A 25,165-nucleotide genomic window follows, 5' to 3' on the forward strand; every position below is an offset into this window, starting at 1 on the left:
AAGAAACTAATTTGAACAAGCAGATCCCATTAGGCTTTTGGCTATACTTTTTATTGTGACATGATTTATAATTCGCTTGTAACTTATGATTCTTGTGTTGCCTCCAGCATTTTTTCATCAAAAATTCTTGGCTTCTGTACATGACACAGAGATGATCAAATTTCATTATCTCTGGCTATAGCTCCTTGCAAATACTTTGATAGAATTCAGGACCAAACTTATTCCAGACAATCCTATGATGATAACATTTTAGGTTCTAAACATGGCATTATAATGGGGTACAGAAGAAAAGTTGCTCTTGTGGGTACCAGGAGACTTGGATTCAAATATCACCTCTGACATTTCTTAGTTGTGTGCCCCAAGGCAAGTCTCTTAACCTGTTTCTGAGTCTTAGTCTCCTCATCTGTAGAATGAGAATGATGATTAAAAACCTTTACTTTACAAAAATTGTTGGGAGGGTCAAATGAGATAATATATAAATGTCAGCTGTTATTATTAATAATCAGTCAGTAAAAACAACCAGGTGGGCACTACTTCTGGGAGCTCCATCTCTCCTCCATCAATACCCTTCCTGTTCTAGAAGGCTCAGGGCAATAAAGCTTGCAAAAAGCTAAGCTGTCAAACCTGTTCTGAACGTTGACTTTCTTTTTTTAAGACAAAACAGTCATGTTATCTGTAGGCAATGAACCCCAATCCTAGATAGGGGGGCTACAATTCAGAAAGACTCATATCTTGATTATAAAGTTAGAAAAATAAATGTCAAAACCAGTCAGTATGATATGGTAGAGTGAAGAATGCTCCAGTATCAAGGGACTTAGATTTCGATCTAGCTAGATCTTTTGGACCCTGGGCTTCAGCTATCTCATCTATAAAATGAAGTGTTGGACTTGATGACTTCTAGGATCTTTTCCAGCTCTAAAGCTGTGATCCCTCCCTAACCAGTTTCTTAGCTTCTGGTAGGAAGGAGAGAAACTTCTTTTATGCTCCCTACTCAATATCCTAGTGCATGTTATGTATATTTGTTGCTCATTCAGTAGCTCATATTGGACACTTCATAACCCCATGGACTATAGCACAGCAGGTCCTTCTGTCTCTGAAAGTCTCTTCAAGCTCATGTTTGTTGCTTCCATGATGGTATCTCTCCATCTCATCCTCTGCCATATCCTTTTCCTTTTGCCTTCGATCTTTCCCAACACCAGGGTCTATTCCAATGAGTCTTGTCTTCTCATTATATGGCCAACTAAAGTATTTAAGCTTCAGCTTCAGTGTTGTCCTTCAAATGGACCGTATTGCAAAAGTCTTAGTGCTGTTCTAAGCTAAGGGATGCTCTGTATTAGGTACTCAGCATCCATAAGCTCAGTTCAGAATCAGTCTCCTTTCTGAAGCTTTTCATGGGCTTCCCTGGTGGCTGGGTTCTCTATCTTCAAATCAAGATTGTGTCATAATTATCTATGTAGATATTGTAGTCCTTGGTAGAATATAAATCCCTTGAGGGCAATAAATATTTTTCAGTTTTTAACTTTGCCTTCTCAGAGCCTATTATGATGTCTGTCTTATAGTAAACGGCTTAAAAAGTACTTGTTGAATTGAAATAAATTGGATAGGTGAATGAATGAACCTTTGGAAAATTCACTGGGACTCAAGATAGTGAAAAGTTGCAGGAATGTCAGCTAACCCAATATACCAAATGCTCTTCATATGAAGAATGATTATTTGATCCCATAACTCCAGTTTGTATTCCAAGACATATGGAAAGAAAATGTAAAAAAATGGAAAGCTCCATCTGTCCTGAAGGCCACATAAAATGTCACTGGTCCAGATGGAACCAGAGCTCTCCATTCTATTCTTCTTCCTTCCATATGAAAAAAATAGGATTATTTCAGATGGGTTCTAAAAAGGGTGTGTATAAGGCATGTATGAGGCAGTCATTAACTGGTTCCATTCATAGCTTAATTAACACAAGACATGCTCTTGAATACTTCAACAAGTCAAACATTAATGTGAACTCAGATTTCTTCCTGCCTGTTTTGTTTTTTCCCAAAAAAGATGCTGATTATATCTTAGAATACCTTAGAAAATGGCACTTAGGATATGTGCTATTTTCTTCATTAGGCAACAAGTGGGACAATGAGACTACAACAAAAACTACCAAAATGAATTAATCTATGTCAATGACTATAAACTTAAATCAACTGTAACTTTACCATATGGAGACAAGTACCTTTCTTGCCATAGTTATCTACTCTTTGCTCAGATCTACAATAAACTGATAATTACAAATGCCTCTTTTCTAACATGCTCTACAAAATATTTGACTTCAGATGTTTGATTTATGCATTTGTTTTTTACTCTTTATCTTCAATACACCCATGCACTTTGTTATACTCTAAGTTACTACCTTCTCAAAGGATAAGGGAATTTATTTGTTCAATATGCACTGCATTAAGTAAGCTATAATCAATATTATTTTTTTAATAGCGATGAAAATAATAATGAACTAAGCAAAGTATTTTTCTTCCTTAAAAAACAACCCTAAAATGAATTTATGGTAACAGAATCATGAACCAAATTTATTGAGGATAATATAATTGTAAATTTAAAATTGGAAGAGACCATAAAGACCCAACCCCTTAATTTTTACAGAAGATGAAATTGAGATACAAGGAGATTAAAGAAGTGATTTGTCCAGTGACACACTATATTTGTGTGAGTCAGGATTTGAATTCTATTCTTTCTTGGAGCTTGGAGATCTTACTCTAGCCAACTTTCTGTGAATGATTCTTCTCCTTCTTACCTATTTTTTTACCTTGATAAACTTTACTTGATATTTTAACAAAAGATTAAGATTTTCAATGGGCTAGTTTTAGAGAAGGAGCATGATAACGGTAGGAAAAAAAGCAGATCAGCATCTCAGGGTGCTCTCTGCTCCAAGTGACCCCAACCGGCCACAGCAGCAACAAAGGCTCCAGTTCTCTTATCTATAAAATAAAGGTTTTCAGTGGGATGACCTCTAAGGTCCCTTCCAAATTGAAGGTCTTATGATTTCATTTTCTGGTTGGATGCCAACTGCAACTTTAATCAATTTATCACATCTAATAAAATTTCTAAAAAGAGGAAATGACAGCACATTAAAATAAGGAGTCTTTATTATCACTGACTGAAGAAGTGTTAACTTATTAGAGCCATTAAAATGAGATGGGAAATGATTCATTTCAAGTAAATTTTAAATGGGTCACACAGAAGTACTAGGTATAGAAACAAACAAGAGTGAATTTACCCACTAATATTTTGTTGATGACAATGACTATTTTCCACATGCCTCCTTTTGAGAGAGAGGTCATGGATGTCTACAGTTACATAATACTGCAAATGATGGCTGATCAGGAGCTCCAGTGAAGATTTTTTTTTTTTTACTGTGAAGAAGTTTTGTGTGTGTGAGTGTATACATATACAACATAGAGGGGAATATATATAATGTTGCAAATATAGTGCAAAAATAGTGAAAAAAATATAGAGCAAAAAAAGCATCAATAATATATTTTTTTAAAAAAAGAAAATTGTGGCCTTCTTTACTTACCTGCACTGTGGCAGGGACAGAGTCAGGCACCTGATATCGCAACTCATGGGCTGTAGCTTGAGATTTAGGCAGCAAGAATGGATAAGAAAGGGATCGGTATTTTGACTTCATAATCTGCAAGAAGAAAAGAAAAGAAAAACTAAAGAACTGGTAAATATACATACATACATACATACATACATACATATATATATACATATATATGTGTGTATATATATATATATTGCATAAATCTATAAATCTATTTATATTTAATAAATAGATATGTATATCTAAGGTAGGCCATCTCTGGGGGCAAAATGAAATGAAGAAAAAAATAGAAATAAAAGAAATTTACACAATAATTTTGTGGTATTTAAAAGGAATAGCAAGTTCTATATAGTAGATTTGCAGTTTTCTGTGCAATCATTTTTTTATTATTTATAGAAATCCTGTTTTATTCCATAAATTAAAAAAAAAAATCTAGAAGATGAACATGATGGACTGAAGAAAAAGGTTGTCTTTTTTTTTTTCTAAAAGAAAATTAATTTAGATTCATGTGTAGAATGTTTTCATTATTTCCAAGAGTTCCTGTTTACTTAAAAAATGTGTTTACCACCCAGCTTTCCAGTGCTAGGGAGAATAGCTGATGCTAAGCATTACACTATAAATCAAACTCTGCAAATTACCAAGGAAAATAATTACTGTTCACTCGCAAAGAGGGCTGCTATTCCTCAAATTGCAATGACATCTTGATAATATGTATTTAAAGTTATGTGCATGCTACCTTTGATTTCTCTTTCACTGAGAACTCATCTACATTTTTAATTTATAACTTGTGTGCCCTAATTCAGATGGAGTTGTACAATTTGCAAATCTATCACTTCTATAATCTTTAAATAATAGACACCCAACTAAATATTTGATCTCTTTATTGAAGCAAACAAGGAGATGCTTTTGCCTCCCGTAAGCAGAGAATGGAGGAAAAAAAATATATAACAATTAGATTCTTAACTTTTTAAAATAACCTTTTGAATTAAATGTCATCTCCTTCAATGGAAATAGATCTTGGTATCTATAGATCTCAGTCATTTATATTTTGTTTTGAAATGAATTTGGGAATTATTGTAAGAATATGGATCTGTCTGACTTCATTATCATGCAAATAAAACTTAATTTGGGAAGAAAAAGCAAGTCATCCAGAATTCCATCAATTCCAGTTTTGCCGTTTACTCTGTATGTGCTTCAGTTTCCTTCTTGGAGAGGGCAGCTAGGTAGCCTTTCAGTGGAGAGTGTCAGATCTGAACTCAGGAAGACTCGTCTTCCTCAGTTCAAATCTATCTTTAGATACTTAGTAGCTGTGTGATACTGAGCAAGTCACTTAACTTTGTATCCTTGGTTTCCTTATCTGTAAAATGAGCTAGAGAAGGAAATCATCAACCATTCCAGTATCTTTGCAAGAAAATCCCAAATGAGGTAAGACACAACTGAAAACAACTGAACAACATCGTTGGAAAGGGTGCCTGTCCCCCATTTTAAATTATACCCACTGTCTTTTCTCCAAAAACAAAGGCAACTGTCCATCATGGAGGAAAAGGGGAGGTGGCCCCCAGACCTGGTACATGGAGCAAGGGAAAACCCCAAAGTGTCAGGACATGTGACTCCAATCCATCAGAGAAAGCTGAAGGATGTACATGAAGACTGCAAAGGCCAATGACTATAAACTGAAGATGCCTGAAGGTTACAAATGGAATGTGAGCCCTGGTGCAACTGGACAAGTTGCTTTTGATGAATGATTGAAAGAAAGTGAATCAGTAAAAAACAAAAAAAACAAAAAACCCCAAACCCCACAAAACTAACATTTAGCCAGTAGAAATTCAGAAACCATCTCTCTTGTTAATTGCCAGGGAAGTATCTCCCTCCAGAAAAAGGCTACCCTGAAAAACAAAGGCTGCTTGGTAACTATCCTTCCTTTTATAAATATTCATATTGAAATAATGGAAAGCCGTCCATATTTTCAATTTGACACATAAGCTCTGAGATGAGCTAAGAAGATGACTCACTCTAAAGGAAGCTTTCCTTCATCATTGACTGGACAGTTGGCTTCAGGGCTTGACTGCTGCCATGAGGCACAATATCTTTCTGCTGCAATCACATATTTCAGGAAAACATGAATGTTTCATAGATGAATAGAGATCTGGCCATAGCACTTGTGCCAAAAGGTCATTATAAATGTCTGATTCCACAAACGCATGAACTCTGAGAACGCTTGGCTGATGAGAGGATACTTGACCCATTCTCAATTTCTCTCCTCTAATTTTTGAAGTATGGAGCAGCACAGCCAGGAAACAGCATTGCTCCCTATTCCCAGGTTCAGTCAATCAGTCAGTCAATAATGTACCAGGCACTGTGCTAACCACCTGGGATTCAAAAAGCAGCAAAAGAGCCCATTATTGTAGGTTACAATGCAATGAAGGAACTCATGGTCTGATGGAAGAGCTCATAACTTAATGTTTGGGCCCACTGGTGGCAGTCAGAGGGAAAAGACTACAGAGGCACAAGAGAAAACACAAACACATATGGAAAATAAAAGGACCAGAGAGCCAACTCCCAGATCTGACACTGACTGTGTACACCCTTTTCTCCTCCAGAACTTTTTCTTCATCTGAAAAATGATGAACTATATGGCCTTCTAGCAACTCACTGGCAAAGTGGATAGGGTGTTGTCCTTTTAGGAAGACCCCTTCCATTGCAGAGATTTACTACTTGTGTGAACCTGGATAAGTCATTTACCCACTTTCAGCATTTAATTTTTTTCATCTGTAAAGATGTGTCTAATAATAGTACCTACCTCAGAGGGGTGTTGTAAGGATCAAATGAAATGGTGTGTGTGTGTGTGTGTGTGTGTGTGTGTGTGTGTGTGTGTATGTGTGTGTGTATGTATAAATATGTGTATTTGCATATATGTATAAATCAAATGAGATGTTTCATATACACACATTTATATGAAATATTTCATTTGATATATATGTATTTTTGTATATAATTGTATACTTGTATATAAATGTATAGTTACAAATATAAATGTATAATTGATGAAATGTAATATATATGTATATATACTCACATATGAACATTGATATGTTACTATACTATATCTAGAGTTATAAATAAATAAATGTTTATATATGAAACATCAGTTAATTTTATATAAATTTATACATATTTGATTATGTATATATACATGTATGTATACATAGATGAATATTTTAATATAAAAGATATTCTATCTATAGTTATATATTTATATATATAACATCTTATTTGATATATAAATATAGATTTGGTATTCATGTATTTGTATATTTGCACATGCTTATGAAAATTTGTATGACTATATTACATATGTACTTACATTTATATATGAAACATCTCCTTTAATATACATAGATTTAATTATATATAATGTTATGTGTGTATGTATATTTATATATGCACACACATGAACATATATAAAATATTACATTTATGCTTATGTTTAATATATATTCACATATATGAAACATCTAATTTGAAGCTCATAATAATTTATAGATATACAAATCTATACCTGTTGTATCTAAATGTAGCTATCTTATATATAATTATCCACATGTAAGAATATATTATATCTATAAACATAGGTTTCTGATATAGTTATATGCCATATACGATGCTGTATAAATATTTGTTTTTCTGACCATTTGACTCCTTGACTCCAGATGCCTAATCTCCTATTGCCATTTCTTTATCTTTGTCCTTCTCTGCTTCCACTTAGGAGATGCCTGAATCAGATCACGGAGCCCTCGTGGCGCTCAAAGGGAGAACCCACCTTTGTGAAATTCCATCGTTGGATGAAATGACGGGCAACATCCCTGGCAGCCTTCCCGTGGACCACAGAGGCAATGTCATGCCATGGCATTCGTGGCATAGAATACCTGTCGATGAAATCTACCAGGACACACCAGACAGTAAGTAGCCATGCTTAAATCAGTAGCCCTGCCCTAGGATCTTCACCACTGCCCTCTCCATTTGGAATGCTCTCCCTCCGCACCCTTGCTCTAGGAGTCTCTAGCCTTCTTTAAGACATAGCTGAGGCACTTTCTCCTGAGATGTAGATATTCTTGCCTTTGTGGGTTACTTTGTCACTTTTTGTTATTTACTTTTTTGCAAGTTTGTTCTTCTCCCCCAATAAAATGTAACCTTCTGAGGGCAGGGGCTATTTTGTTTTGTTTGCATATATATTTATATTCCTGGACTCTGGAGTGCTGCATGGTATTACTGTTCAGTTAAATCTGACTCTCTAGGATCCTATGGGCATGTCCATGGGGATTTTCTTGCCAAAAATGCTGGAGTGGCTTACTATTTCCTTCTCCAGTATCTTCCCATTTTACAGCTGAGGAACTGAAGCAAATAGGCGTCACACAGTTACAAAGAGTCTGAGGCTTAATTTGAACTCAGATCTTTCTAGGGCTCTATCCACTGCATCATCTACCTACCTAGGATGCTACATATAATAGATCCTTAATTAACATTTGTTGAATTTAATTCCCTGGCTCAGATATACCAATGCTTGGCTTCCACCAGACTGAGTAAATGGCCTTTTAATACTATTCCTTTAAGTATTTTATATTTCCACTTTTTTCCCTTGGATAATAGCAGATAATCACCCACCAAGATATAAAATTGAGCACATACTAATTATCTTAGGATTCTGTGCTTCAGATATATATATATGTATTTTTTTTCTTTTATCACATTGAAGGTGGGTCATTTATAAAGTGCCATCCATTAGACAGATAAGCCTGAGATGAACAACAAAGATGACTCATTCCAGCAAAAGGAAAATGAAGCTTTTAAAGTCTGAATTAAATAAAAGAGATGACCATTTTAAGAATTCTGTTTTTGGAGAATATGACCCCTAATTTAGGTAGGGCTGCAGGGAACTTAGCAGCCATTTGGTCCAAGTCCCTCATCTTACGGATAAAGAAATTGAGGCACAGAAAGGTAAAGTGTCTTACCCAAGATAATGCAAGGTGGGATGGGAAAGCAGATTCTTTAATACCATTGCTAAGGCTCTTTCTATTGTACTGAGGTAGATTGTGACATAAAAATACACCAAGAGGGAATTTAGTAGAATACTTTCTCAACTCATGAACCATGTAATGATCGTTCTGGGTTCTAGGTGGCACCATAGTGCACAGAGCACCTATCCTGGAATCAGGAAGATTCATCTTCCTGAGTTCAAATCTGGCATCAGATATTTACTAACTGTATGACCCTGGGCAAGTCACCTACCTCTGTTTGCCTCAGTTTCTTCATTGGTAAAATGAATTGGAGAAGAAGGTAAACCATTCCAATATCTAACAAAACCCCAAATGGGGTCATAAGAAGTTGGATACAAGTGAAAAACAACTGAACAACATAATTTCCTATTGTCAACATAGAACTATCATGGAAAGACCTGATTCTGCCATAGTAGGAGTGTGCTAGTAAATATTTAACAATCATCTCTTTGGGGAAGATGTGCACATGATATACTTTTAAGTTTAACCTACAGTATTAACATTTTCTTAAGCTCAGATGATCAGCAAAACAATAAGCCAAGTCCTGATTTGTGTGTTTATGGTTTCCAAGGTATAAATAAATGCTCACAATGAAAATGTAACAATTGAGTCTTGTAGATTCAGGAGCTTCATTTCAGTTCTGAGTTGAGACTCAAGTTAGAATCTCACTTCATGTATTTACTAGATATATGATTATGAACAAATGACTTAGCCTCCATGATACTTATTTTCCCCATCTGTAAAATGGAGATAATAATATCTGCACATCCTACATCACAATTACCAAAAAAAAGGCATTTTTGCAAAAGTCGGGGGTTATGATTTAGAATTATTTCTATTCTCTTTAGCATAATGCTTCACATCAGAGGTTAAAAAACATTTGTTGAATTGAGTAATTTTGGGTTGCTAAATGTGATGATTTCTTTAGGATATGTGCCACCCCACCTTTCCTCTACCCCCTCAAATATATTTGCATTTACTTTATCCCTCTTATATAAGCAGCTAGATGGTGTGGTAGATGGAGGACCAGGCCTGAAATCAAGAAGACCTGAGTTCAAATCCAGTTTCAGATGCTTACTAACTATTTGTGACCTTTGGCCAAGTCACATAATCTCCATTTGTCTCAATTTCCTCAAATGTAAAACAGAGATAATAACACCTATCTCCCAAGGTTGCTATTAGAATTATAGCATCAGGGCAGCTAGGTGGTGCAGTGGATAAAGCACCAGACCTGAAGTCAGGAGGACCTGAGTTCAAATCTGGCTTCAGACACTTAACACTTCCTAGCTGTGTGACCCTGGGCAAGTCACTTAACCCCAACTGCCTCAGCAAAAAAAAAAAAAAAAAAAAAAAAAGAATTATAGCATTCCTGGTACATAGTAGATACTTAATAAATTACCATGGAAAGAACAACTGCTTGGGATTAAGAAAATCAGGGTTCAAATCCTTCTGTGATGTCTATTAGCTTGGACATGTCTCTTAACCTTCATCAGTTCTGAATTTCTAAATCTGTCAAATGAAGGGGTTGGACTAGATGGCTTCTAAGGTGTCTCCTAGCTTATCAGTTTATAGTCTTACTTTTCTGATATGGGATATTCTCTACAGATATTTTCTGATAGAACGCACTTTATGTATAATAATATGCTATATATAACATGTTCCAATAAATGTATTTATATGCAATGTATTGTGATTGAATACATTTTCTCTTGATGGAATATTTTTATATAGACTATTTTCTGATTAGATATACATTCCTTAGTGGAATACACTGAACATCATATATTACATATAGAATATAATTCATATAATATATTCCATGTAAAATATTTTTGCTCTACATATATTTTATATATTGTATATTCTACATATAATCTCCCCTACATACAAGTTAATTCTTAATTCTTGATCATGTATTTTATATTTGATTTTATTCTGTAGCCATATTCTTCTGAGAGAAGACATTTATATGTACTAACATTCAGTCTCTCCCTCGCTCTAGTTAGATATTAAAAGTGAAGCTTTCCTACAATTGCTGCTAGTTAAAGAAAAACTCTATTCTCAGTGCTCTCACAAAACATCAGCTCAGCATTTCCTGCAAGGCTTGTAAGATATCCTTGAGAGCCAGGCCAATCTTACCATGGCCCATCTTTAACAATTAAGGTGACCTTATCTAACTGCTTAGTCATCTATAAGTCTGCCCTTATCAGTAACCTCAGATTACAGCTAGTACCTGTAAATTTACAAAGGCATTCCTTAGAGATACAAAGAGTTGATCCTCATGACACATGGGAGTTATTCTTGCTTCTTTTGATGCAACTCTCTGTGATATTGACCAAGATAATTTTGTTCTGTTCTTTATTCTATGATTATAAAAAGGTATTGTCCTCTCAATTTGAGGTCTTCTGATCAGTTAGGATTATTTGAACCATCTTTTATTATCAGGTCCATGCCTCTGTTGATAATGATATCTTGCTCAGAGAACTGCCTCAGTTTATCCTGATAAATTTCAATTATAACAGTTCTTGGAAATCAAGAAAGATTTTTTTTTTCTTTGAATCCCACGGGTCCATGGCAGCTAAAAGAAAGTACTGGCCTAGCCTCTTCATGACGAACTAGGTTTAGCATGGGCCTGGTGACAGCTTGGGTGGCTACAGGCTCATGAGCAGCTGTGAAAGTCTGGGAAAGCTCACCACTTAACAAAATTGATTTAACTAATGTGTGGATGGTGGTACCATCACCAACAATGCAAGTTAATGAATTGGCTCTTTCAAAGTTTTCAAGTTAGCTTTATCTCCTTTCATGAGTTCTAAAGGGTGGCTAGGCTTTTGAACATGTAAAAATCCAGCATTAAAAACAACATAACCACAATAGCAAATGTTACATTGGCAGCTGTTCTCTTTATTATACATATAAAGAGGAAAAAAGAAAGTCATAATTTGAAATGCAGATCTTGACTCCTATTCCAGTCTATACTAGGTTATAGTGACACTCACCAGCAAAGGGTTTATCCAGCTGAACCCAATCTTTGAAGACAAAATTGCAATAGTCCTTTCCATGCCAGAATCGAGTTTCCCCATGGAGCTCTCCAACACCTGTCTGTAAACTACGGATGGATCCCGTATCTGTAAGATGCAGTAGAAAGCATGCTTTTAGAAACTCACTAAGGTAAGTCTCAGAAGTGGGAGTCCTGTCTCATTATCAGAGTTTCTCAACTTTTTTTTTTTTTTTTTGTCAGGGACTCCCCTTCCCTCTTTGGCAATCTGGTGAAGCCTATGGACCACTTCTTTGACTTTTTCTAAATTAATTATTTTATTTGTCTAATTTTTTCCTAAATTAATTATTGAAAGAAATACTTAATTTCAGCTAGACATTAGTGAAAATAAAAATATCATTTTTTCTATCTGACTTCATGAAAACCTTAAATCTATCAATGGACCCCTTAGGGGGTGCCTTTGGATTTGGATCACAAGATAAGAACTCTTGATTCACATAAATGATGCCAGGAAAGGGAGGAGACAGCCTTGGAAATCAGGGGCTTGTTAAATTGGAGATGGGAAAGTTTAGTGAAATTAAGAAATTTAGAGTACCATAATTTCCAGAATTCATGCAAAGAGTTCAGAAAGGGGCTCTTAGAAAAAGGAGAAGATTTTAGCAGGAAAAGGTGATTCCAGTAATAATAGCTAATGTTAAGATAAGTATATTATATGCTGTAGCGGAAACAATTCTGGATTGAGTTTCAATTTCTGCATCTGCCAATTATGAGCAGTGTGACTTTAGATAGGTCATCTATCTTTCTGGAATGAAATTATTAAACTTTTAAAATGAGAGGTATAAGGTTACAAGATGACCTCTAAAGTCCTTCTAGCTTTTGATCCTATCTCCTTTTGGTTAAAAAAGAGGCTGTGAATAAAAATGGTGGTGAATAAAAAAAGGAGTTTTAAAAGTTTTACAGGCTCATAAAAGCAGAGAAATAGTTACCTCTGGAAGAAGAGAGAGAGAGAGAGAGAGAGAGAGAGAGAGAGACTTTACTCCTTTATTCAAACTGTGGGACTTGAATTTGATATTCAGTGATTAGTGGAGTATTGACTGAATTCATTCTACTGAATTGTCAATAAGGCTCCTATTGCCTTTTAGAACCAACACTTTCCCATCACCTTTTTAGTTGCTTAGAATCCATTATATATTATTTGGAAGCATAGAACTAACTGGAGAATATTAGGAAAGAATAAAGGAAACTGGGTTGGGAGGGGAAATATTTCAATGGCAATAAGGGAGTTGGTTTTCTCAACAACAACAAAAAAAAAAGTATACAAAATGATTGATGAATAAGGCTTGTATTTACACACATGTCAAAGCATGAGGGTTTCAGACAGCAGAACACTAGATCTGCCTGCCAGTAACCCATGAAAATGTATGGCAACAACAGACAAAAGCATATAGCAGCAGCAGCAGCACATGACAACATGAGGCAAAATTTTTTTTGGTAACACTTCTATTGCAAGGGTTGCCAGGACTAAACCAGAATCAATGCGTTGAGATAAAGACCACTGGAAATTTATAGCACATGTAGAACAGAAAAAGCAATCTGCCAGGGAATAGCACAGAATTATACACCATAGCCAGAATAAATGAGGACACAGATTGAGATAATCATTATACTTATTTATTATTAGTATTCTCTTTTATATTGATTACCCATATCCTTTAGTATATCTGTGGACAAACACAGGTTAGTGGAAACCCAAGGCAAAACTGAGAAGCAGAGTAACCTTATAGAGACATTTTGACTTCAGAGTTAGAAGGACTGAGTTCAAATTTTGTTGTCCAATTATAAGGAAATCATTAACAGACAATGCTCTAACTAGTTAACAATTAGAAGGTAAACTATAAGTTAAAAGGCAAGACTTCGATCTGTTTGGAGGGAGAAAGTTTACATACTGGGAATTCTCTATAATAATACAAGTTTCAATTTTTAAAAAATAATCACAATGGACATTTAAATAAGTTATTATGTTTATATTATATTTACTATTTCACCATTCATTTTAACCAAACAGAGAAAATCCTTATGGAATCTAGGAATTTAGAAATATATATATATATATATATATGTGTGTGTGTATAAATGTATGTATGTGTATATATATATATATATATATATACACATACATATATATATGTGTGTGTGTATAAATGTATGTATGTATATATATATATATGTATATATATATATACATGCACATATGTGCACAAATATTAATTTTAAATGGTTAAATTCAATCAACTAGTTATCTGAAGGGAAATTTATACAGCAAATACATTATATCAATTCAATAAGAAGATTCTATCTGACTTCAGCTGGGTGTCATGACTTGTACTATACTAAAGCACATCTAATTTGTCAGAATATAAATCTCAAATTCAACATTCAGAGTCATGTAATTGTCCATTCCACTCTATGGTTTCATACTTGGAGCCTGGAGCAACATGGTACCACATGAGACACACTATGGTGGGGAGACTGCCTGAAGGTCCCTCCATGTGAATGTCCTTCCCCAACCTCTTTATTATTTCATATAATTATGAAAGGAGAGGCTACACCCATGACATTCTTTATCATCTTTCTGCAGCCCCATTAATCAGATGTATCTTATTGTTTTACCACACTTCCTCTTTGCTCCCCTGTTCAGGGAAGTTCTCATGGATGCTGGGTAATGACGATGTTCACTGTCAACAAAAAGGCCACACCTGGGGCTTTGATTCTCATACAACAAAAGCAAAGATAAAATAGAAGGAACCCTGAATGGACAGTCAAGAAGCCTGGGCTCTGGTCCACTGGCTCTGGAATATTCTTGGGCAAGATGGTTAACTTCTCTAAATCGTTTTCACATCTACCAAGTAAAAAGCTTAGACTAGACGGCCTCGAAGGCCTCTTTCACTTCAGTGATTTTATGTACATGTTTAGGGGAAAATATTTAAGTTCTGATGGTAAAATCTATTTGTTTAAAAAAAAAAAATGGTGAAGATGCCAAGATCTAAAGGTCAAGATAGGAAAGGTACAGATAAAGATGGAGTAGCTATCATTTTTATCTGTACAAACATAATAAAGCATGATGATCTAGAATATCTTTTTTTCTGAACACAAACATTTTCTATTATTCACTACCTCTTCTTTTTTCCTTCTCCTTTCTTCTACTTCTTCCCTTCTTTTCTTTCTTTTTCCTTTTCCCTCCCCTCTTCCTCTTTCTTTTTTCTCTCTCATACACACTTTATCATTTAACAATTGTATCTTTCTACAATGATTCCATAAGGGAAAGGATTTGCAAAAGAAAAAAAAGGAAGGACTCCATTCAAAGTATAGCAGAACTTTACCCAATGGGGATGCAATAAATTGATGGTTGATATTGCTCTAAATAATCTTTATCTCTGTAGGAATTTTCCACAAATGCTGCATAGACTGAGAGAAATTAAAATGGTAAAAATTTTAAAGCACAAATATCTTTTAAGGCCAAATTTGCCAGATTAGAATAGGATATCTCTCAGTGTACCTCTATCAGTAATGGAAAAGCAAAAACTCATCTCCATGTTTCTTAATATTTTCCATTCTATTTAATATGAGCAATCCAATTTTAAATCCATGGATGATCTCATCTGACTGCTGCCTACAATCAAGGCTACTCATTACCTTCTATAAGCACATATACTAAAATATATCCCCCAGCAATAAAGATCTTAAAGTATGGTACTTTCTCTTAGCTTTTGGGAGGTTATTCTCCTAATTTTTTATTTTTTCCTATGCTCCTGTTGACCATAGTTGCTTGTCTTAATCAGGGGCTTCTTTTCCTTCTTCCAGTATTTAAATGGGGATAGCTCTAAAGAGTCCATCTTTGAAGGTCTTTTCTTTTTTTCTTATATCCCTTCCTTCAGTGACTTTATCCCCTTAATTTGTCTGATCCATTCTGTTAGTAGCTTTCTAACTATATACCCAGGCCAACTTTTCCAATTCCAACTCTTATTTTTTTCCTGGATGTTACATAGAGCTCTCAGAATATCTATCCCCTAATCAAAGTACTTTGTCAATAAATGTCTAGTGAAAACAGTAGCTCAAGAGCCCCCATCTGTGGCTTTTTTTTTTTTTTTTTTTTGTCTTTAGTCATCCAGAGGAATGAAATAAACCAGAGAAGAATATTTTAAGAATAAAATACCCTGCACAAAGGATAGATAGATGGTGTAGTGGCAGAATGTTAGGCCTACAGTCAGGAAGACTGAATTCAAATCTAGTCTCAGACACTTTCTAGTGATATGACCCTGGATAATTCACCTTGCCTCAATTCCCCCATGTGTAAAATAAGCTAGAGAAGGAAATGCAAACAACTCCAGTAACTCTATCAAGAAAACCCCAAATGGGGTCACAAAGAGTTGGATGTGACAAAAAAGCCTTAACAACAACAAAAACTTTGTACGGAGATTCAGTTTGCTGAATAAATGAAGAAATTTCTTTAGCCTTCTCTAGTAACAATTTCAGATAGGTAACAGCCTTGCTGTAAGAAATTTTTTACTAAGAATTTAAACCTTCTGAGCAATAAATTGGGAAAACATTATTACATCCAAAAGATTTGATAAAATGATAAAGGCCTCATTTCTAAAATACATAGAAAATTGATTCAAATTTATAATAGTTCAAGCCATTCTCCAATTGATAAATGGTCAAAGTATATAAATAGACAATTTTCAAATAAAGAAATTGAAACTATTTGTAGTTACTTGAAAAGGTGCTCCAAATCACTATTGATCAGAGAAATGCAAATTAAGACAACTCTGAGATACAACTACACACTTGTCAGATTGGCCAAGATGACAGGAAAACAGTAATAACCAGTATTGGAGGTGATGTGGGAAAATTGGGACACTGATACATTGTTGGTGGACCTGTGAACAGATCTAGCCAATCTGGAGAGCACTTTGGAACTATGCTCAAAAAGTTATTAAACTGTGCATACCCTTTGATCCAGCAGTGTTTCTACTGGAATTATATCCCAAAGAGATCTTAAAGGAGAGAAAGGGACCTGTATGTGCAAGAATATTTGTGGCAGTCCTCTTTATAGTAGCAAGAAACTGGTAACTGAATGGATGCCCATCAATTGGAGAATGACTGAATAAATTGTGATATATAAATGTAATGGGATATTATTGTTCTGTAAGAAATGACCAGCAGGATGAATACAGAGAGTGCTGAGTGAAATGAGCAGAACCAAGATATCATTGTAAATGGCAACAAGAAGACTATATGACAATCAATTCTGATGGACATGACTCTCTTCAACAATGAGATGATTTAAATCAATTCCACTTGTTCAGTGATGAAGAGAGCCATCTACACCCAGAGAGAGAACCATGGGAACAGAGTGTGGATCACAGCATAGCATTCTCACTCTCTCTGTTATTTGCTTGCATTTTGTTTTCTTTCTCAGTTTTTCTTTTTCTTCCTTCTTGATCTGTTTTTTTTTTTTTGTGTGTGTGTGTGCAGCAAAATAACTGTATAAATATGTATACATGTATTGGATTTAACAATTATTTTAACATATCTAACATGTATTGATCAATCTGCCATCTGGGGGGGGGGAGAGGGGACTAATTAGAACAAAAGATTTGGCAATTGTCAACATTGTAAAATTACCCATTCAAATAGCTGGTAAATAAAAACTATTATTATTTAAAAAAAAAAAAAAAAAAAGTTTTGCAAGGGTCAATGTTGGAAAAATTACCCATGCATATGTTTTGTAAATAAAAAGCTTTAATAAAAAAATTTTTTAAAGAAATTAAACCTTCTGGCTAAAAGCTGGTGGGGGCTTTTTTCTTTTTCTTTTTTTTTTTCTCTCTAGTAAACCAAATGTATTCACTTGTTGTTGAAACTAAAAAGTTTAGTAAATTGTTTCTAAACAAAGGAGCACTCATGAATCAGTTCTTTATATAGAAATAATACCAAGGAGACTGAGCTTCTCCGAAAATCAAATAATTCTGAGGGGAAGCAACACATGAAAAATTACAGGAGAAAGATTGATTTTGTTAAATCAGTTTTTGAATTTAGCAGAATTTTTTTTTTTTAATAGAAATCTGCCATGGTCACCAATCATCTATAAGCACTATTCTCTGGGGTTTTCTAAAGTATACCATCATATCATGTACAAAGAGTGATAATTTGGTTTCCTCATTACCTATTCTAATTCCTTTAGTTTCTTTTTCTTCTCTTATTGCTTAAGCTAGCATTTCTAATACAATATCATACACTAATGGTGATAATGGGCAACCTTGTTTCACCCTTGATCTTCATGGGGATGCTTCTAGTTTATCCCCATTACATAGGATGCTTACTGATAGTTTTAAATAGATGCTACTGATCATTTTAAGGAAAACTCCATTTATTCCTATGCTCTCTGGTGTCCTCATTCCAGACCTGGCCTACTTCATAAGTACCTGGATCACTAATTTCCCTCTGACTCCAGTGATTTCCCACATTCATTTAGTTTGTCATTGTTCTACAATTTGAATGTTGTCCTCACAAACATTGTAAAAATGACTAAAAGAAATATACTGTTGTTTGTAAATAGATAAATACAAGTCCTTCAGTCTAGGAAAGATATAATTGAAATAGACTTTTAAAATGCATATTCAAATGTGCTACTGACAAATACTGTTTGCTTGTTTTTTTTTACCCTGAATGAGGCACTTACCTTCTAAGACTTATCTGCTGCATCACAGATCTACATGGAGGATATTGAGGAAATCATAGATCTTTCAATTTTTTTTTATTATTTTATAAATTCCCAGAGGACAGTTACCACATCACATATATGTTGCTTTCCAGCAAAAGCATTCGGTACATAGCTACCACTCAACAAAAACATAGTGAATGAATGAATGGATGAACACTGTATGGATAACGTACTGGTCCAAACACCACACACTCAAGGGGACTAGACAACAGGCAAGAGCAAAAAGCCAAAGCTCACAGAGGACCTTGCCTGCATTCCCCCTTCACTTACCACCTCCAGAGCCTGCGAGCCTTTGTTCTGACTCGCTGGAATGTCGCAAGAATTTCAAGTGGGGCCTTAACCCTCGAATTAAATGCTGGCGACTTCTACAGTGATTAGAATAACCTGGAGAAAGTTAAGACGCTCTTTTTTACAAACTCATATATAGCATCAGATCAGCAAACTAGTCACTAAAGATCAATGTAAAACAGGGGCTTTTTGTTGGTTGGTTAACTTTAAGAGTTGGCTAGAAATTATAGTATTGATCCATGACTTCAGGGAACAGAAACCTTTGGGGTATAAATGACTGAGCTCCAGAACAGATAATAAATTGATGAGTTATAGAGAATCTCAAATGGGCTTATGTAAGCATAATGTACCATTGTTAGCACATAGCTATATGCAAGCTCAGATTGAAATTGAACTTTAAAATAAAAAATCTAGCAGAGTTTTGTTAATAATTAGTAGTTACTAATTATCACCCTTCCTTTTGCTTGTATGTGTATCCACAGTACTTTAGCACAGTTCCTGGCACATCCCAAGCACTTAATAAAAGTGCCAATATTCATGGCCAAGAGTGGGAAGTTCTGTTGTTACACAATCTAATTTTTTTTTGTAACTTCATGTTTTTGGTATGTTACTCCTGGAATCTGTCCTTTTTTCCTTCCTTCTTCCCCTCTCTTTCCTTCTTTTTCCTTCCTGCTCATTTCCTTCCTTCCTTTCTTCCTCCTTCCCTCTCTTCTTCCTCTTCCTTTCCCCCTTCTTTCCTAGCAAGAGGTAGGGCTGTGTGTGTGCGTGTGTGTGTATCTTTTTGTTTTGACTATTGAGGCTGGAAAACAACAACAACTGATTTGTTTCAAAATGAAGCATCAATCCTGGGGAATATAATGATACCAGGAAAGAAGGTACACGATCAGCAGTTTATTATGCTACTCTACAGGGAAGTAGACAAATAAAAACATAAACTGTTGCTATAGAAATATGAACAGTCAGAGAGACCATGGAAAGGAGGATCACTGTTCAAACATATAACCTTCCTCTCAACAGTGAGAGGGTGGATCATGAGTCAGTTGTCTCAGTCATGGTAGCTGTACTGGATGATTGTATTTAAATGCCTTTTCTTTGTCACCTGTTACAAGGAAGATACCAAGGGGATGGATTTATTGGAAAAAAGAATCTGTGACTTCGATGCTGCAGTTAGTAAGTGAATATGGTATAAAAATTAAAATCATGAGCAAAACTGGACTTTTTCAAGGGAAGCTCACAAAAGACAAGGACCAGGACTTACTTGAAGCACTATCAAGGCTGCTGATGCTATCAGCATTTTCCATATTGTGCCGATATAACTGCCGGTAAAGGCTGAATTTTGAGAATTTCCTTCCTTTACCCACACCTTTCATTCTAGAATCAGAATCATCAGTGCTTTTTGGGAATGGGAGATTGATTTTAAGTTCTCTTTTCTTTTTCTGGTTCAAGGCTTCATTGGATTCTCGTATCTCCCCCTGCAGACAAAAACAAATGAGCAAACATTTTAAAAAGATGCTCAAAATAGGTTATTGTGACACCCCCCCCCCCCACTACTACTACTAAATTAAGCCTACCTATGGTATAACATTTATAACTTAGTTTGGTTCTAAACAATTGCCTTAGAGAAGTGCTGAGACCAGCTACTGACCACATAGCTATATCCAAGGATAGACTGAATGCTGAACTTTAAAATAAAGAATCTAGTAGAGTTATGTTAATAATTAATAGTTACTAATTATCACCTTTTCTTTTGCTTGTAAATGTATCCACAATATTAGCATAGTGTTTAGCACATGATAAACATTTAATAAAGCTGTCCTTCCTTCCTTCTTTCCTTCTCTTCTTCCTTCCTTCCTTCTTTCCCTCTCTTCTTCCTTCCTTCCTCCTTTCCTTTTTTCTTCCTCTTCCTTCCTTCCTTCATTTTCGTTCTTTCCTTCCTTCCTTCCCTTCTTCCTCCCTCTTTTCCCCCTTCTTCCTTTCCTTCCTCCCTCCTTCATTTCTTCTTTTCTTCCTTCCTTCCTTCTCCTTCCTCTCTCCCTCTTTCCCTTTAATCATTTCTTCCAATATAATTTGCATTGACTTGCAATGTAAAGAAAGCTTGCCAAACATTAATCCATATCTTACTGTGAGGGAAAATGTAGACTGTCCCATAGTGACTCGTTTGACACTGCCCACATCAGTCAGTCTGTGTTCATTGTCATCCCATCTTCCATAGGCCAAGTCTATTCCACCAATAAAGGCAACTGACTGGTCTATGATAACAAGTTTCTCATGGTGAGCCCACAAATACACAGTGGAAGAAACATGATCTGGGTGTCTCATCACCTGGAAGAAAAATAAGTCAACAACTGGAAAAGACTTTTCACACAAAAAAGTTGACACTTCTCCTAATGTGTTAAAGCTGTAAAATAGATGCATTGTTAACAGATCCAAGCACTGAAATATTCTAAGTAAATTTATCAAAGAAAATAACTTATTATCAATGTTGAATAATAATAGTTGATATTTGTATAGCATTTTGTGGCTTACAAATCCAAGTCACATGTTTTGAAATGATTGATACTTACACCTTTTACATGCTCCCTAGCACTGCCAAAAATTGAGGGTTGATCATTCCTTTTGAATCTAAATATATCTTACAAGGAGAATGCCAATTGTATTTAATTATAGATATATTTAATTGAAAAAAAAATTGAGAAACCATTTTCTTAGTGAGTAGTGTTCTTAACTGGGAGTTATGGATACCTGGATTCAACTTCCATGTTCATTTTTCTTTTCTTTTTCTTCTTCTTCTTCTTTTTTTTTTTTTTGCTGAGGCAATTGGTGTTAAGTGACTTGCCCAGGGTCATACTACTAGGATGTGTTAAGTGTCTGAGGCCAGATTTGAACTCAGGTCTTCCTGATTTCAGGGCTGGTGCCTTATCTACTTTGCCACCTAGCTGCCCCACAACTCCCATTTCCAATGAAGTCCAAAAGTATTTCTTAAGCACCTACTATGTGCCAGGAACCAGATTCCCTGTCCTCAAAGAGCTCACAAACTGATGGGGGGAAACATGCAAATAACTTCATACATATGATATATACAAGATAAATTTTAAGTAATCAGGGTATCTAGATGGTGCAGTGTATAGGGTACCAATCCTGTAGTTAGAAGGTCCTGAGTTCAAATCCAACTTCAGAAATTTAACACTTAATAGCTGTGCGACCCTTGGCAAGTCAATTAATCCCAGTTGCTAGAAAGGAACTTTTCTGAACTGTATTCTTCATAGGTATAATTGGGATAAAATAATTCTGAGATCCCATTAAGACAATGTATGAAAAACACTAGACAAGTGTGAAGTTAGTTTCACACAAAACCAATTATTCTAGCTGTTGATGGACATTGTTCAAGTGACTTAAATTTAAAGCATTTTCATTTGTAAAATCAAAGTGTTAGGTTTGATGCCTTAAGCCCAGGCTAGCTATTGATCTTACAATGCTATAGACTAACATTTTTATCCTGTCTAACTCTTCATAACCCATTTGGAGTTTTCTTGGCAGAAATACTGGAGTAATTTGCCATTTCCTTCTCCAGTTCACTTTACAGGTGAGGAAACTGAGGCAAACTGTGTTAATAACTTGTACAGGGTCACAAGTGTCTAAGGCTAAATTTTAACTCAGGTCCTCCTGACTTCAGGGCTAGCACTTTCTCCAGTGTGCCAACTAGATGCCTAAAATCTAACATAATGGTAGACTGGCATGCCAAAATATTACTAGGCTCATTATTTTATGCAACAATAAAGGCAGTCTCTTGCCCTAATAAAGGAAAAGTGAATGACTGAAGCTTGATAATTTGGCCCCAAACCCTGCCTCTCAAATTACTACTGTATAAAATATTCTGATCATTCTCCAAGAGGTTTATTTTTTAAAGCTCTGAATCATCAGGCTATTTGCATTAACCATTCATTTTGGCTAGCCTTACATTTAGTGTTGGGCCATAAAAATTGCTTAAAGTGAAACAGACATTATAATTATATTTGTCCAGTACAACGTAAGCATCTTGAGGGCAGGAGGTTCATTCTTGTCTTGGTATGCCCAGTATGTGGAAAACAGTAGGTGCTTAAAATGCTTTTTAAACTAAATTCTGGCAAAATTAATATTTACAAACTTTAAAAATCACTATTTAAAAGAAATTAGGTCTTTCCATTGTTTCCTCCTTTTATCTTATGAAATATATTTTGATCTTAACTCTGGCAAGCAGGGAAAACTCCAAATAATTCCAGGAGTCAAGGAGTGTTTCACTGTCAGAGTCATATTCACTAACAGCTTCTAATCTTTTGCAATATTCAGAAGGTCCATTTTCATCATCCCAACCTCATATGGAGGCTTGGTACTGATATTTAAGTTCATCCAGTGGAAAATATATCAAGAATGATTGCCAATGCTAGGAACATATTAGCAATCATTGCATTCCCAGAATTTCGCACATAGTAAGTGCTTAATAAATGCCTAGTTCATCCATCCATTCAACCATTCATTCTTCTGTTTCATCCATCCATCCATCCATCCCTCAGTGTAGGTCTCCAAGTATAAGCTAGATGATTATTCGTCAGATATGAAATGGAGGCAACCTTGCCAGGATACAGTTTGGCCTAAGTGGTCTGTAAGGCTCCTCCCAGTTCTGAGTTAGCTCCATCAACCTTGGAGCATAATATGTACTCTCTCTTCCTTCCTTCCCCTCTCCCTTCCTCCCTCTCTCTCAACTGGGGTTGTGATATAGTTAGTCCAGTGAGCTCTTGAGGGAGGAAACTTCCATTACTAATGCATATAAGCATCTTTACTGCAATTTACAATCTTGGAGACCTTCCTGAATCCTGAGGGATTCAGTCATTTGCCTAGGGTCATCCAGCCAAATAGATATTAGCGGCGAGACTTGAATCTAGGATATCTTGGCTTTTTGGCTGGGTACTCTCTACTGCCTTCCTCTCCTTTTTGAAAAAAATAATTCTTAGGATTTTGTTTTTTGAACACACACACAGTGCTCTTAATAACGCCTAATGCAAAATGTCCAGAGAAGCGCTTTGGATTCCTGTGTAAGTGTGGAAAGCCCCTCAGTTCCCATTGCATACCTTTATGTTGGGGTGCAGGCGCATTAAGGTCCTCTTGCTATATTCACTGTTGATGCCAAGGGCCAATTCTACCTCTTTGTAGAGCATCACAAATATCCTCACCCCTTGTTGCTGTTAAAGAGAGAAAATAAAAATACTTGGTGATTAAATGTTCTCAGTAGAAAGTCTCCCTCTTCAGATCATTTAAAGGCTTTGGCCATTAGAAGCCAAATTCTCTTTCCCCACCCACACTAGTTCCAGGCAAAGTGGACAATCTCTTGTTTCCAATACATGATATTTCATTTCCCACTTCCATGACTTTGCCTGGGATGTCTACCTTGCCTGGGATATCCTCCTTCTTTACTTCACAAATTCCCAGAATCTCTGCTCCATTCAGTGTTCAGCTTAAATGGCATATCCATCATAAACATTCTTCCCAATTTTCCCTATTACTGGCATCCCTCCCTCTCACTGCTTGGTTTTTAATTTATACCTATCTTATTATTTATTTCTATGTACAAATCATTTTATTTCTCCAGTAGCATACAAACTACTTGAGGGCAGAGACTGCTCCAATCTTCTTATGTCCCCAGTACCAGGCACCCAGTAGGTGCTTAATAAATGTTAATAAATGGAGTTAAATAATTGAACTGAAGGAAAGAATCTTATCTACCAGTCTTCATCTAGTGGTCCCACTGAGAAGCTGAAGGAAGCAGAGTAACTAATAAAGTCGGGAAGGTTGAGTACCCACGCTGAGTGGGCTTCTAGTGCCTGTCGCCATTATCACCTTTGGTCATTTCCAGGGATATTTACCATTTAAAATTTTACAGGGATTCAGATGACTGGGTTTCTTTGTTCACTTAGAGCTATATACAGACAAGCTTCAGATTTGCACTCAAGCCTGGCAAAGTGATAAGAGAATCTTTGATGCATTTAATCATGCTCAATATTGCTAGATTCTCAAGAGAAGTTTTGCATGGAAAGGGAAGGAAGGGAAGAAGGGAGGAAAGAAGGGAAAGAGGAAAGGAGGGAGGAATATGAAAGGAAGGAAAGGAAGGAAGGGACGAAGGGAGGGAGGGAAGATTCTATGAATTAAAAATGCAAGCTGTGATTCTAATCCATGGAGAGTCCATAGATTTCATTGCCCAGTGGTAAAATTAATTATCCAAAAATAATATATCTACATGATTAAAACAAAACTGAATGGAGTAAAATGTCATTTCTTCTTCCACAAAATCTCTTACCTCCGACTCTTTCTCTTTGCCATAGGACCACAAGCTTAGTTCAAACCCTTCTTGCTTCCTCTTGCCTAGCATACATTGCACGGACCTCCTCATTGGTCTCCCAGGCTCAAGC

The 25,165-nt window shown here is 35.6% G+C and overlaps 1 protein-coding gene across 4 annotated transcripts in view; it reads right to left on the minus strand.

Moving 5' to 3' along the window:
• Positions 1–25,165, minus strand: part of PLD1 (phospholipase D1) — a 268,046-nt gene that overhangs the window by 65,083 nt on the left and 177,798 nt on the right. For 3 of the 4 annotated variants that reach the window (XM_074298190.1, XM_074298191.1, XM_074298189.1), the window contains 7 exons: positions 23,831–23,941; positions 20,847–21,047; positions 19,984–20,197; positions 18,708–18,821; positions 11,658–11,786; positions 7,428–7,546; positions 3,578–3,691 (listed from right to left, as the gene is read on the minus strand). In XM_074298190.1, the coding sequence (XP_074154291.1) occupies positions 3,578–3,691; positions 7,428–7,546; positions 11,658–11,786; positions 18,708–18,821; positions 19,984–20,197; positions 20,847–21,047; positions 23,831–23,941 (1,002 nt within the window). The remainder of the gene's footprint in view (positions 1–3,577; positions 3,692–7,427; positions 7,547–11,657; positions 11,787–18,707; positions 18,822–19,983; positions 20,198–20,846; positions 21,048–23,830; positions 23,942–25,165) is intronic. The other variant, XM_074298192.1, reaches the window with a different exon arrangement.

The sequence above is a fragment of the Sminthopsis crassicaudata genome, chromosome 3, assembly GCF_048593235.1.
Source record: "Sminthopsis crassicaudata isolate SCR6 chromosome 3, ASM4859323v1, whole genome shotgun sequence".
Classification (NCBI taxonomy): domain Eukaryota; kingdom Metazoa; phylum Chordata; class Mammalia; order Dasyuromorphia; family Dasyuridae; genus Sminthopsis; species Sminthopsis crassicaudata.